Genomic DNA, 14,849 nt, shown 5'->3' with positions numbered 1-14,849 from the left:
TACACACGCAAATAAACATAACATATACGTATAGACAAACATCCAAGTGAGCATACCATAATGATTAGATGAGATCATGCATTTTTCCTTCGGGACCTCGGTCCATTATAGAACATAATAGCCAGTATTTTATAAATGAACGCAGAGTGGATCTTATTTTTCCTGTGATATTATTTTTAATCTTAATAATCTGAGAAGCATTGCGTAACAAACTTAGTTAACAATACAAACAAAACAAAGCATCACACACATTTGGTATATCAATGCAACCCTTTACAATAGTAATGATAAAACAAGGGAGAACACTACTATAAGTTGCTTATCAACTGGGCCAAGATTGTATACTGATACAGAAAAATGGCAACCGATTTCTGTAAATAAAGGCACCAACAAGCAAATGAAAGCACACCGATATGTTAAAATATTAGTTTATTTCCCAAAGTATAACTTAATGGTCATTTTCATTCGGGCTCCGTAAATGGGTGTTTAATGAAAGCACAAGTTCTTCAATGGAAGGGTGGGTAGAGCACTCGGCTAGCACGCTGTTGGCCCAGCGTTCGACTCTCCGACGGCCAATGAAGAATTAGAGGAATTTATTTCTGGTGATAGAAATTCCTTTCTCGTCATAATGTGGTTCGGATTCCACAATAAGCTGTAGGTCCCGTTGCTGGGTAACCAGTTGGTTCTTAGCCACGTAAAATAAATCTAATCCTTCGGGCCAGCCCTAGGAGAGCTGTTAATCAGCTCAGTGGTCTGGTTAAACTAAGATATACCTTAATGAAAGGACACATATTTCATCTCAAATTTACAGTTTTCATTTTGGGAGCGGGGCGGCCTGATTTTAATGACCACCTATTATTGTTACCGAGTAGTTTGAAAAAATTATCCACTGCCTTTTAATATCATTTACTAGATAAAAAAAAATTGTTTAAATTATTTAAAGGAAACTAAACAACGTGGCATCAGGCTTATCTCACCTTCCTCACCTGATTATACAGTGGGAATACTTAGCTTAAAGCAACTCTGCACTTACTCTTACTAGAATCATTATGAACTCGTTGTGACCTTTGTAAGGGTCAAAGAAAAATTTCGGAAACCTTTCCGAGAATTCCAAGACTTTTTTTTTGCGACCTTTTCCAATCATTAGCATCTCTCTGCTGACTTTTATAATATAACTTTGTGACCTTTCATTTAATGGCAAGAAATACTAGTCATCTTTCCTAAAACTTTGTGACCTTCCTAAAAATTTTAAGAATCATTTAATGATTTTCCCAAAAGTCTAAATTACATACTTTCCAAGAGTCATAAAGTTCTTTGGCGAATTTTCAATGTCCAATGAATGAATGATTTTAAGTTATCAGGCGTCGTGACTTCTATGGTCATTGACGCCGATGTCAATTAAAGGACTACATAGTGTAGTATATTTATAATATAATTAAAACATGTAGGAATAAAATTATATCTTATGTAAAACTCCAGCTTCTAAAATATATTTAAAAATGCCACTAGCATCAGACATCACAATCTTCTCCAAGGATCTTGGCAAGGATGTACCCGCCATCCCCACCCCGAGCTTCACAGAGGTATCGAACTCTTAAATCCCCAAGACTGGGACGTTCGAACAACAAATGCTTTACAGCGAAGGGGACTAAGCAATCCCCACAGTATGGGCAAGGCCTGCCCGTCATTAAAAACTTGCGTTAAACGAGAATGGCCAATGCGAGGACGGCAGAGGGTAGTTTCCCATCTTAAAGATGAAATAGACTTTGCTGAACTTTCAAATAGCCGATATATATTCTCAATAATCTTCTAAGTCATAACGCATTCCTTATGGATATTTCCATGAGTTGTGTCAAAACCTTTGGGGAGCTTTTCAAGAGCCTCAAAAAATTGGACAGTGACATTGCCAAATGTGAAAGAAACCGAATGAAACTTTTCCAAGTGATAGTTGAATGAAACTCTTTAATGACCTTTCCAAGCATTAAAAATTCTTCGCGGTCTATCCATGAGCCATAAGAAACTCTTTATTGACCTCTCCAGTTGTAGGAAACTCTTGCATGAACTTTCAAAGAGTTGTAAAAAAAAAAAAACTCTGGCGACCTACCTCAGTTACGTGGTTATTATCTGATAACAGTTTTCCACGAGGTTACCAGTGGCAACACGTTAACCATTTAATAGGCGTTGTAAAAGAAACACGCAAAAATTGCTGTTTAAATTACCAGTGAAAGACATTATAATCACAACATACAGATTGTGAAATTTTTATAATAAACATCTGAACACAATCTCAGAGCGACAACAGAAAGTAATAAAAAAAAAAAAAAAATATATATATATATATATATATATATATATATATATATATATATATATATATATATATTGTGTGTGTGTATGTGTATGTGTGTGTGTGTATGCGCGCGCCCAAGATATTCAAGAGCCAATTCGCATGTACACCCTTTTTATTGCCACCGGTCTCATCACTCATCAAAACCAGTTTTTCTCCTAATAACTGTAAGACCAAAAACTAGCTTACTTCCACTGTCATCTTTGATACATTTCCCCAAAACATCTAATCGTGAATCCACTGCTCTGGAACCGATTATCACTGGGGCATAAACCATTCCGCGCCAGTACAGGAGATAAACTCGCACGTATAAACACTGATCATACTTATATACATGAACACATACGCGCATTAATATGTATATACTGTACATACATATGTATATATATGTATATAGATATACATATATACATGTGTGTATATACCTGTAATGTATATTATATATATATGTATATGTATGTATATATATATATATATATATATATATATATATATATATATATATATATATATATATATATATACATATACTGTATACAAATAGTTATTCAACAATTCTTGATACAGGTTTTCTTTTATCGCGTACAATTCACACTCTAGGAAGAAGATAAGTTTAATAATGAAGGCTTCTGGCCGTTTTAAAGAGGATATCTCCCTCGCTATCTACAACTATTTAATATTTCTAGCAGCTTTGTGGATTTTCACGCTCTCAAGCTCAATACTAATACAAATTTAATGCTGATTTAAAGCGTTGTTCCTATCTCATTGTTTATTAGGAGCAAGCTCTTATTAGTTACTATATATATTCTCATTATTTCGTAAGCACTTAATGTACCTGTATTTTTCGTAGCCGTTAATTTTCACATCTGCGCATTATATTTAGTTAATGTTCGAAAGTTAATGTCCTTTATTCTTGTCCCAGAATTATACGTTTACATATGAACGTGTTCACATTATGAATTTTTTACTTATTGTTGACGAGACCGAATTGCGCATGGCTGCGTAAATCCAACTTGTTCACGGAAAGAAAAATATGAATGGAATTTGGTTTAAAAATACAAAGGCAGAAAGAGAGTTCTATATTCTTCAAGCGAACATAATTTATTCTGTTGACCTTTCTGTTCTTGACATCCCTGCAGCCTCTACGGAACTGCTAAGCCTGATGTACATGACAAGGCCGCAAAGGTACGGTAGGCACAGGATCAAGAACCCGCGAGCGATATGCACAATGCAATCTTAGCCCGAGGTCTTAGGAAATTTTCCCTGAACCTTGTCTTAGCCGCTACGGGGGGAAGGGGGTGGGGCCACAACGACGACCTTACGACAGCGTCGAATCCGAGATGAGAAGCCTGTACTTCAACTTTATCAAGAAAAATTGTAAGAGAAAACACCTCCCAAATGTAAGAACAGTCTCCCACTATTGATGGCCAAATCCTAAAAATAAACAATGAAACTTACATACAGAAGAGAAATAAGTCCAAGAATTTAATACAAAAGATATACGGACCCTTGAAGCTATAATTCAGTACTGGAATTAACATCCCTAACACCTTAAGGAAGACTCTTCCACAGTTACGCAGTAGAGGGAATCAAGGGTCTCCAGTACAGGACAACTGACACCATGGCACCTCCTCAGAAAGTGGATGGTAATGCTCTTGAAAACGGACAGCACAAGATATCTATCTCAGGTTCGTCTAAAAGTCTATGCTAAATAAAAGCGCTATTAGAAACCTTTAAAAAATATAATAAAATAAAATTGTGAAAAGGATAAGATGAACAGTCTCCAGCAATGATGTACAAAGCTTATAATAAATAAAAAATTGTGGCTGACAAGGTCAAAGGCAGTACTGAAAGCAATTGGAACAGGGGCTGTGCAAACAGCTCAAGGCTTGAGAGGACGGCTGTATGCCCACACAATATCTTTGTACCTCCCTCGATACCATCATTTTTCTTCATAAAAATTGATCTCTGTTTCATAGTTACAGTGAGTTATAGGCGTTACAACATCCATCTTCAATCATAACTTGCTTGGAGCGTACCGTTTTCAGTGGATAACCAAGTGGAAACCTGAGATTTTGGAAAACTTAGCTTTAATCTCTACCGGCTGCATCAAGCTTCAAAAAAATGAAGGTCTGATTTTGTTTTCAATACTTTTTGAGTCTCTATCACCACTTCGCAATTTTAATAGCATGAGAGCTATGAAGACTGGAAGAATGTGAAGGGTTGAGTTCAAAGGAACAGTATATAAATAAAAGGTGTTGATGAGATGCTAATGAGATAAGTGAGACACATGAAGCAAAAGTGATCCTGCTTTCATGAGCAATTCATCCATGGTTAAAAAGTAAAGGGAATATCGGTGGCAACGACTGCTGGCGTGTCTTTTCCCCTCAAATTTTTCCTATAAAGGGGAACTGCTACTTGCTGAAAAATTTAAAATGTAAATAAACCTTATCAGTCTTGTCATTTATTCTCAAAAGGGCAAAAAAGGTAGCTGAATGAGAATAATACTACAATTCTTTGGGTTCAGTAGGCATCTTCCAACGGGAATATTGAGACTGGACTAGTGTCCGAAATAAGATACCTCCCAGGCAGAGCAGTTTTTTTTTTTTTTATTATTTATGACCGCATATAAGAAATACACTAAGCACTTGTCCATGAAGAATCTCTGTAAAAGATAGAAAATGGTAACATAAATCTCTGCCTCTTCTCACAAGGAGAGAGGGGTTGACAATGGACAGATTTTGGGATCAAAACCTACTTCTGTAGTAAAGACTTTTACTATTTGTCCCAGTGTAAACAAGCATGAACATAATCTAATAAGGAATGTTGATTTCCAGTTCTATTCTATAAGTTAGGAACAGATTAAACAAACCCGCATAATTATCAAGTTCCTTCAAAATTATGGGGCAATTCAAGTGATACAAACTGTCAGTTAGAATACCCTTGAATTATCAGACCAAGGATAATATTTAAAGGTTGGCAAGTAAGTGTTGCATGAAATAAATGTTGCAGAAAATGAAAACAACAGGTATGCTGTCAAAAAATAATTTACATTACCTTCAAATGAATTTGTGTACTCCTTATGTAAAATCAGGATTCATAACCTCAGATCCCATTACAATTCATATTCTACTTAAACTGCTCTTGTAAGGGGAAACATCGTTATAAACATGAGGAAAGACTAGTAGAAATTTGATTAAATTAAACTAGATACAAAATGATATTCTAGCATGGAAGAAATATACTGTACTAGAGACGCCCTCAAGTACAATTAGATAAAGTCTACGGCAAAACTATGCTCTTTTAACTTCGTTGTAAACTACAAAGTTCTTAATTTTTACAACCACGAACAAGAAGAAAAAACAGCATACTCTTGAAAGATGTATTAATTTTACAAATAAACATAATAGCAGATGAAAAAATACATATTTACATTTAAATATTATAAAAAAATTACTCTGAAACGGGCACTCAAAAAGACTGTTGAACTTAACATACAATTTGTACATTGTACATAATTTTACAAACAGCAAAGCTAATGCAAACCGAAAACTTACTCTGGTACGCGGATGTAGTCGAAGTACAGTCGCGAGACGGGCTGTGATTGGTTGTCTCGCCTGTGACGTCCGGGGCTGCGGACCAATCCCCCGCAACCACAAGTCACAGGCTCTTCCAGGGATTTTGGATCGCCGTACATCACAACCAGGTGACCGTCATCCCCTCAATTTCGGTATGAATTGTAAATCGAAATGCTTTCCATTTCCATCAAATATTTGTCTTAATTCTTGTGTACACTTTTACATACAATTTACTGAGTGAGAGTTAAATGTTTGATTTTAACATGTTCTTGATTTTATTATCTTTTCACTGTCCATATTTACAGGTGCTATGATACACTAAAGGTATCCCACACATATTCACTTCTCCATTTTATCTAGGTTTTACTAGTTCAATTTCACTTTGCCATTTTATAATATACTCAAACAAAATTATGACAGGGACTCTACTGGTAATTTAATTTAATTTCTATTCATTAAAATTACACATGCCTGTAACATTGAGGTAATTGTTAAACGACACAAAATAAATACCATCTGAAGTCAATATGGGGTCATGCATTGTTACTGAAAGTAACATCTAACAAGATGTTACTTAATAGAAAAATCGTGTTATGATAAAAAATAAAATTCATAATTTCCTATACTACGAAAATATTTCTGAATGATGATCTGTCACATGACAACAAAACTTCTGACTCTTCATCGTTACTGGAAGCACATCCAATAAAATTCAAAATATTTTCATAACAGCCCAGCAACTGACAGTAATTATATCCACCCATAACTACATTCCCCTTCACTGAAGTCTTTAATCTTTTATTTACACAAATCGAAGAGAATTTGTTAATCACCCACATCTAAGAAACTTTCACCATCTCATATCCAAGAGACATTTTTACCCTTCTTCCTTCTTCTTATTCTTTTCAGACCCCTTCTAATACTGCATTGTCATTAATGTCTTTGTTTGTGTTCTCTCTCCCCGTAGTTCGTAGCTCCAGTTCCCAGGAAACTATTCCTAAGTTCCTTCCTCGCCATTTGGCAACCGTGCCATTACCCTAAATTCTGTTCTTCCCTCGTTAAACACGTTCAAGATTGTTTGTTTGTCTACTTTACAACTTCCGCAGTCCAAAATGAACCGTATACCTTGACAGCTGAAACCAAGTCTTAGGCAGCCGTCGACACACGAGGGGTTCCCGTTACTTTTAAGATTTAAAAAGTACCATTGTTTTCATGACGGACGGGAGAGTGGTGGCATCAACTTGTGCGCGCTGTACGACTCGGTAGGCCGAGGCTATGGCACATGCTTGTGGGACTAATGGCAATCAGTGGGGTGGCGTTCTCTAAACTAAAGTGTCGCTGTTTTCCGAGCTGGGGAAGGAATGGAGGTCGACAGACCGACAGACAAACAAACAACCTGAACTTTCGAACTGCTTAAATAATCCTTTTATGACAGATACAGAGAAAGCAACTAATAGAAACGGTTCGTGTGAAAGATGAAAATGAAAACTGAAGTGTTTGAAGAGGTGTTTGCATCAGTGATAAAACTGATATAACACATGAAAGACCAGTCATTTTTGCACTGTTTTGAATGTCAATATTCCTCCTTTAAATCGCGCATCGTTCACTCAGTCGCTGAGATATGAAGTAACAACATTACTGGGTGGTATGGGATTACATTACAAATAACACTTGCACGCAGTTATGAATTTCTAACATTTCTTAATCGTTTCTTTGAAGCACTGGAATAAATACGAAACTTGACAATTGTTTGTAAGGGGCATTAAGACAAAGTGGGTGCCGTGACTGAGTGGTGCAGTTATTAGCTTACGTTTGCTAAGCTGTAGATCCTTACCAGTCTACTGCCCGTCAGTCCACCCAACAGTCAATGGATATCAACTCCGCTGGAGTAAAAAAAATCCCCACAATCTTGACTGTATACACACACACACACACACACACACACACACACACAAGAACAAGTAAAAAATCCGCCGAAATTTCTTCAGTGCAATCGAGTTTTCTTTACAGCGTTTAATGCTGTATGAAACTCTCAGCCATGGCCCAAGGAACTTTCAGCCACGGCCAGGTGATAGCCTGTGTTGTTGGCACCTATAGCGGTTTCAGACGTAGGATTATGGATAACGTTAACCTTAAATAAAATAAAAACTGCCGAGGCTAGAGGACTTGAATTTGGCATGTTTGATGGAGGGTGGATGATCAACATACCAATTTGCAGCCTTCTAGCCTCAGTAGTTTTTGAGATCTGAGGGCGGACGGACAGGCAAAAAGTCATCTCAATAGTTTTCTTTTACAGAAAACTAAAATTTCTTCAAAAGGCACATGCTTTTAAAGATATCAATAATCCCTTTCAATTACAATGACCATTAATATAAGACGACAGTGACAGCCGAAGATGACGAAACCAAAGAGCAAAAACGGATTCGGCCCGACCATCTTTCACCACCTTCCAAAAGAACCGTTCTCGTTAAATGACCAACTGATTGGTTTATATGAACTGACGTCACAACAACAAAGGTCATCGACGCCGCAGTGAACACCTCATTTCGAGCTACAAGGAGAGGAAGAAGTGGATAAATAAATTTAAAATCACCTTCGTTGTCTCCAACTCATAATAGCTGGAAGATTCAAGTCTGGCAGAAGGCCAAGAGAAAAGGCGTTCTAAAAAAGCTAAACAAATCATAGAGAATCGTAGAGAAGTTATGAAAGAGGGTGGAAAAACAACAAGAGAATAAGACTCAAAACTTAAATGCTGAACAGGAAAGGGAATAACAGCCTGCAACAATATATCTCCGTCCATAAAAATAAAAATAAAAATAAAGAAATCAGAGATGGTCAAGACAGCCAAATCTTTCCATCATTATGAGGCATTTTTGCTTCAAAAAAAAAAAAAAAAAAAAAAGACCAAATAAATAAAATGAAAAAGGCCGACGGAACGGGTAACTCGATACCTTTATCTAGATTAGGCCTAACGGAAGCAAAAATATGGAGAGGGAGAAAGACGACTACGGATGATAAGTGGTTCGAGAACAGACCTTATCTAGTGCCCAATAAAACTGAAAGAAAAGTCATCCTTTTATAATGGGCTATATCTGACTTAGTTATTCTATACTTCGGAAATTATCTACACTCACAAGCCTATTTTCGTGTTTTATTTGTTTGTGTGCACTTGTTTGCCCAACTTTCTATCGTGTGATTTGGGAATTTCAGCATGTTCAGTTTACCACAAGAACGTGTCGACCCTCTAATTCCTAAAATGGAATAGAATATCGAATTTAGGCCAAAGGCCACGCGCTGGGACCTATGAGGTCATTCAGCGCTGAAATGGAAAAACTGACAGTAAGAAGGTTTGAAAGGTGTAACAGGAGGGAAACCTCGCAGTTGCACTAAGAAACAATCATTAGAGAGGGTGGAAAGTCAGATGGAAGAAATAATATGAACGGAAGTACAGTAAAAGGAATGAAAGACGCCGCAGCTAGAGGCCGAAGGGAGGCTGCAAAGACCCTTAAGTAATGCCTACAATGCACCACGTGAGGTGCACTGACGGCACTAACCCCCTACGGGGTAATTCCCAATATGCATTTCTGCCTTTGTTGTGTGTGTGTGTTGAGACAGAGAGCGAGAGATTAGATTAAGCAAGCAAAAAATAGAAATATTGATCAACAAGTCAGACACATGTGCCAATGCAAACATGCAACCTAGGCTGAGCACATCGCCATGCATGTCTCATACATAACTAGATTCGCAGGCCATCAATCACCTAGCCATACATGTCGTTTACACTTAGGTATGCATGCTTGGTGCAACGCGAGACAAAAGCCCAGCTGAAAACATTATCGGATACTCGTTCTTTTGTCTTTGAAGGTAATGCCTCGTGATTATGAATCGATATGATAATGGAAGGGTTCTGGTTACTCCATTTTATGCGCACTGTCATCACAGTGATCCATCATGATTCTAAGAATAAATTTCTGCATTCTTCCGTTGCCAGTAGTAATGTTCCGTTCAACTTGTTCCAGCATAATGCTCTTTGTCTTTTCTCCCTTTGAATAAAAGTCTTTACGACTTTCTTCTCATGAATAGGTATCTTCGTGACGTAATGTAATAGCAAATAGGACCAAGATAGAACAAGAAAATTTTCTCATTTAAAATAACAAATAACATTAAGAAAATAAAACAAACAAAAATTCAGCTTTCTTCCCTCTACTGTAGTTTAAAAATTTCGTAATCAGAAAAGAATAAGTGAAAAACCATACAAAATAACCACTTTCTTGACACATAAAATTAAATTAATGACTTCGGTTACTTGGGCCTCAGCTGGGTGGGACAGAAAAGAGCCAGCTGCCAGCCAAGTGAGAGGAGTTGGGGTGGCTGGAGGACACCAGAGAAGAAGGGAAAGAATAAAGTAAAAATAAAGATTAACAGAATAAAATGAAACAGGGACATTTCTTGATATCACAGCTCGCTATAGACTTTTCCTCCCCGAGGTAACATAGAATACCATCAATGCACAACAGAATTGAATCAAGAGTTAAAAGAATATTTTTAGAGTTTGAACAGCGATAAATTGTTCACATATTCAGCATTGTACTGAGGGTATTCTGCTTCATATTTTTCCATGTTGTTTATCAGGTCGTCTGGTGTGTGTGTGTGTGTGTGTGTTTATAACTGTGATAACGATATTTTGAAATGGTTTTTAGGCCTGAGTAACTGATCTCATTTCGAATAGGAATAAGTTCAATTTCCCTCTCATTTTCTGAAGCAGTACGATCTTAAGATCTTCCTTGTTTTGGCAGCTATATACATCAAATTTTAATCAGCTCTTTTCGATATAGTCTCAGCACTGCTTCGTGAAAAGAACTATTATGGTTGAAGTTTAATTCACGAGAATGTCTGCCATTATCTTGGATTAATCCCCTCTTGTAACATGCTCGGAAAGGTACGTCGTGAATAATAAATTAATATCAATATTAATTACAATAGACGTTTTCTTATCATTTCACGGTGCTTTGCGTATCTGAAATACTCTCCGCATTAATGAATGGATCTCTGAAGTTATTATTCTCGACAACTTGGCCACAAAATACATTTTCTGGCTAAACTGTCAAGGATAATAACTTCAGAGATCCATTCATTAACACGGAGAGTATTTCGGATATGCAAAGCACCATGAAATGATAAGAAAACGACTAGTGCAGTTGGTATTAATGTTCCCCTCGTAAGTTTATCTCTGTGAAGGTCGAATACTAGGACAACGTCTCAATCGTGCTGAGGTATTAGAGTGAAAATGATTAATCAGTCTCGCAGGCTTTATAACATATTACTAATTTCCGTTGCTTGAATACTCGGGAGTCCAATAACGTTTGAACTTACGTGATGCTAAATGCGATGTCTTAACGCCTGAGTCTGACAGAAACTCACTCTATGAAAACATAATTTCACTTCGCTGGAAAAGCTCCTGATCTCTTTGGGTTCTCACAAACCTGTGTTGTATTTATGAAGATATATTTGCGCTACAATGGGCAAACGCACTTGCTACCTTTATGAACTATTCAGACTGTTGTTTCATTGAGGTCATCGTCAACTTCATTTCACCTTGAAATCCGCGCTCGGTTCACATCAAATTATAATACTTGAAAGCCGTGCGCGGTACTGATGAAATTATAAAACTGGATTCTTTAATGCCACTTAAACTTTGATCACGCCATTACCTCTGGAAGATTAAAAGAGCCACAAAGTTGAACTGAACCCGCCTAGTGACTTTGACAATTATTTACACTGGGTATAATCTAATGCCAAGGTGGTTCCAGAATGTACTCATCCATTTCTTGGACACGACTTGTACAAGGGATGGGACAGCTGGACTCACATCTGCCCTCACAGAGGAAAACTAGTCTTACATGCTTAATGGCGTCGTTTCCCTAAGCTGGGTCGACGAGGACCAACACACCATACATTGATTTGTACCCTTCAGTCGACTACCTACCGGGTCAATTAATCTGCCACAAATGAAGCATACTTATTTGATGCACATCTCTGAATATCGATGACCTTTGCAATTGCGCCACCAACATTTACAATGATTCAGTCAACCAAAGTTGGAATCAGTTGTGGCAAACAGTGTATAAGATACGAGCGTGTGCGTTTAACGAAACTGCGGAAATACAACAAGCGAGCAATAGACTTATTTATAAACCTCTACTGAAACATACAGCAGAAGCAAAGCTGCTTTCATTTTGTGAGAGAGAGAGAGAGAGAGAGAGAGAGAGAGAGAGAGAGAGAGAGAGAGAGAGAGAGAGAGAGAGAATATATTATGAAAGGTTTCACACTACTGGGGTGAGGTCTGCCTCGTCCAATCCCTCCCGTTTTGATGGTATACAATATTGACGCAGCAGTGAACTGTTTCATCTTTTTCTCTTTCTCTTTCTCTACCCTGAAGTAACCCACAACAGTCGACTAAGAACTAAGTACCTAAATCACTGCTTAGTTCCTCAGAGGCACAGTGGATTTTCGAGATCATGCCCATTCGTCCCTCCTCGTCCGTTCAGAAGATCGAACACGGGTCGTCTAGTTGTGAATCAGAGGCGCTATCACAGTGCTACGACGCCAGAGAGAGAGAGAGAGAGAGAGAGAGAGAGAGAGAGAGAGAGAGAGAGAGAGAGAGAGAGTTGGTAAGCTTTAAAATATAATTTTTTTCTCGTTCCAATTCTATTTTCATCAATATTACTTTTGCATGTCAACAGGAAATGATTACCGGACTCAATCCGAGGTACGTTTTCTTCGTTGATGAATAAATGTTATTTCCTGAAGCAATAACAAATCAACGTTTCCATCGCCCCACCTTAACTTCGCTCTTCCTTACCTGTTCTGCCTGCAGGTGACGTCCTCATCGCATTGCTTATTACTGAGAGACAACAGAATTCCACTTTTCATAACTTTCTCAAACTCATCAGACGGAAGAGCGCATTCAAGGTTTAAGTATTGTATTCAACAAAAACAAATAAAAATTTGCCGAAAATTCTTCGGCGCAATCGAGTTTTCTGTAAAGCGTATAATCAAGGTCACCGAAAATAGATCTATCTTTTGGTGGTCTCGGTATAATATGTATGAGCCGTGGCCCATGAACTTTAACCACGGCCAGGTGGTGGCCTGTCCTATATCGTTGCCAGACGTAATTTGGCTAACTTCAACCTTAAATAAAATACAAACTGCTGAGGCTAGAGGGCTGCAGTTTGGTATGTTTGATAATTGGAAGGTGGATGATCAACATACCAATTAGCAGCCCTCTAGCCTCAGTAGTTTTTAAGATATGAGGGCGGACAGAAAAAGTGCGGACAGAAACAGTGCGGACGGACAGACAAAGGCGGCACAATAGTTTTCTTTTACAGAAAACTAAAATTACCTTCCCTTGAGAAACTGCTTAAGAGAGACAGAAATGCTGCAGTAGGTCACCAAGTGTTAAAAATTGCAACATCAGCTAAACTGGATTGAATGTATAATATGAACGTTCTTCCATTCATTATCTTTACCATCTGTATGAGAACATGTTTTCAAACGGGTCTATGTGAATATGCAGTAGCAGGATATCTCAAGAATGGGAAAACAGAATTTAATGAAACTCTGCAGACAATATTCATTCAAAGGTCTGGAGATGATTAACTGTAAGGGGACATTGGTTCAGAGCTGAGAGGCTTAGCCGTGAAAGTCATTTATAATCTGAGCTAACTTCAAAAAAAAAGATGACCATCTTGTGAAGACTGCTGAATGAATATGTTTGTCCAGTTTCATCAAATGTTGTTCAATAGTTTTCCTCCTAATTTACACAAAATATGAACATAAATATACGGATTTCAGGAGTTTTAAATATTCCAAAGCTGCGTGCATACTTCAGTGGCCTTGATAGAAATAAGCTTCCTAATGAGTGTTCTTGTTTTTTCCCCGAGGAATTTACGAGTTTAAACTTCTGAAAGGCATTGTAAGTTTAGGAATTAAACAATTATGACCCCTCAAAAACGTTTACTTCTTTTCTATGCCACAAATACCTTCTGCTGAAGCAACAGAAGCCCATATTTTTATACTGCTAGCTTAATACTGCAATATTCAAATCATGTACATTCAAATGTGAAACAAAAACATGTCAATTCACTCTTAAAAATATGAAAACGAAGGGCGTTTTTGGAATAAAAAGCTCTCTCAAAAAGGATCTGCAGTCCAGACGTAAAAACATTTTCTCTTTTTTGACATGAAAAGCTTCTACATCGTTTGCCGAATTTAGAATCTTTTTTTCTTACTTTGGTAAAGCGGGTACTGCAAATTACTTCGTTATAAAAATACATCAGAACGTTGGGTGTTCGTGTTGCGCTTCAGTTTTATCACTAAAAAAAATCAAGAAGGAATTTATTTCAGGAATTCATAGTGTTGTGATTTTGACGTCCAACGTTGTAGGCTATATTGATCTCAAGCACGAATGTTTGTAGATGCAAGTTGAAATCTGTCCCCTTTGAATCTTACATATCTATGATTTACTCACCCCAACCCTCTTTGTTTTATACACACGGATATCTTACTTTAAAGAAGTTTGCATGTAAAGTTGGTCACCGAATGGATTGTTCTATGAGGATGTTTTACAATAATAATAATTTCTACTGAACCGAAGTAAGTTTTTTCTTTTGCGGGTGGTGGTAGCAGAGACAAGTGGTGCAAAGGGTCTTTTGTTCTATCATCATGATCTTAATGTGTTTCAAATTTCGGTGCTCTCTTTTGTTAAATGATGGAACCCATAAGAATTAGCAGTATTAAGAATAAGTTAAGCGAAAGCTAAAGTGTAGGTAATAATAACGTAAGGATAGAAATTCGGTATAATATATATACCTGATAATGCATTAAATGAAGCACTGAACATATAAACAAACAGCCACCGGTAA

General features: G+C 37.3%; 1 protein-coding gene across 4 annotated transcripts in view; it reads right to left on the bottom strand.

The window, feature by feature from the left end:
- Positions 1-14,849, bottom strand: part of LOC136825466 (uncharacterized) — a 603,159-nt gene that overhangs the window by 436,448 nt on the left and 151,862 nt on the right. For 2 of the 4 annotated variants that reach the window (XM_067081961.1, XM_067081960.1), the window contains exon 2: positions 5,905-6,396. The exons of the other annotated variants lie outside the window; for them this stretch is intronic. In XM_067081961.1, the coding sequence (XP_066938062.1) occupies positions 5,905-6,044 (140 nt within the window). In that variant the 5' untranslated portion in view covers positions 6,045-6,396. The remainder of the gene's footprint in view (positions 1-5,904; positions 6,397-14,849) is intronic. 4 annotated transcript variants of the gene reach the window in all.

The sequence above is a fragment of the Macrobrachium rosenbergii genome, chromosome 37, assembly GCF_040412425.1.
Source record: "Macrobrachium rosenbergii isolate ZJJX-2024 chromosome 37, ASM4041242v1, whole genome shotgun sequence".
Taxonomy (NCBI): Eukaryota; Metazoa; Arthropoda; class Malacostraca; order Decapoda; family Palaemonidae; genus Macrobrachium; species Macrobrachium rosenbergii.
The sequence above is the reverse complement of the archived record's forward strand: the minus strand, read 5'-3'. Positions and strand labels throughout refer to the sequence as shown.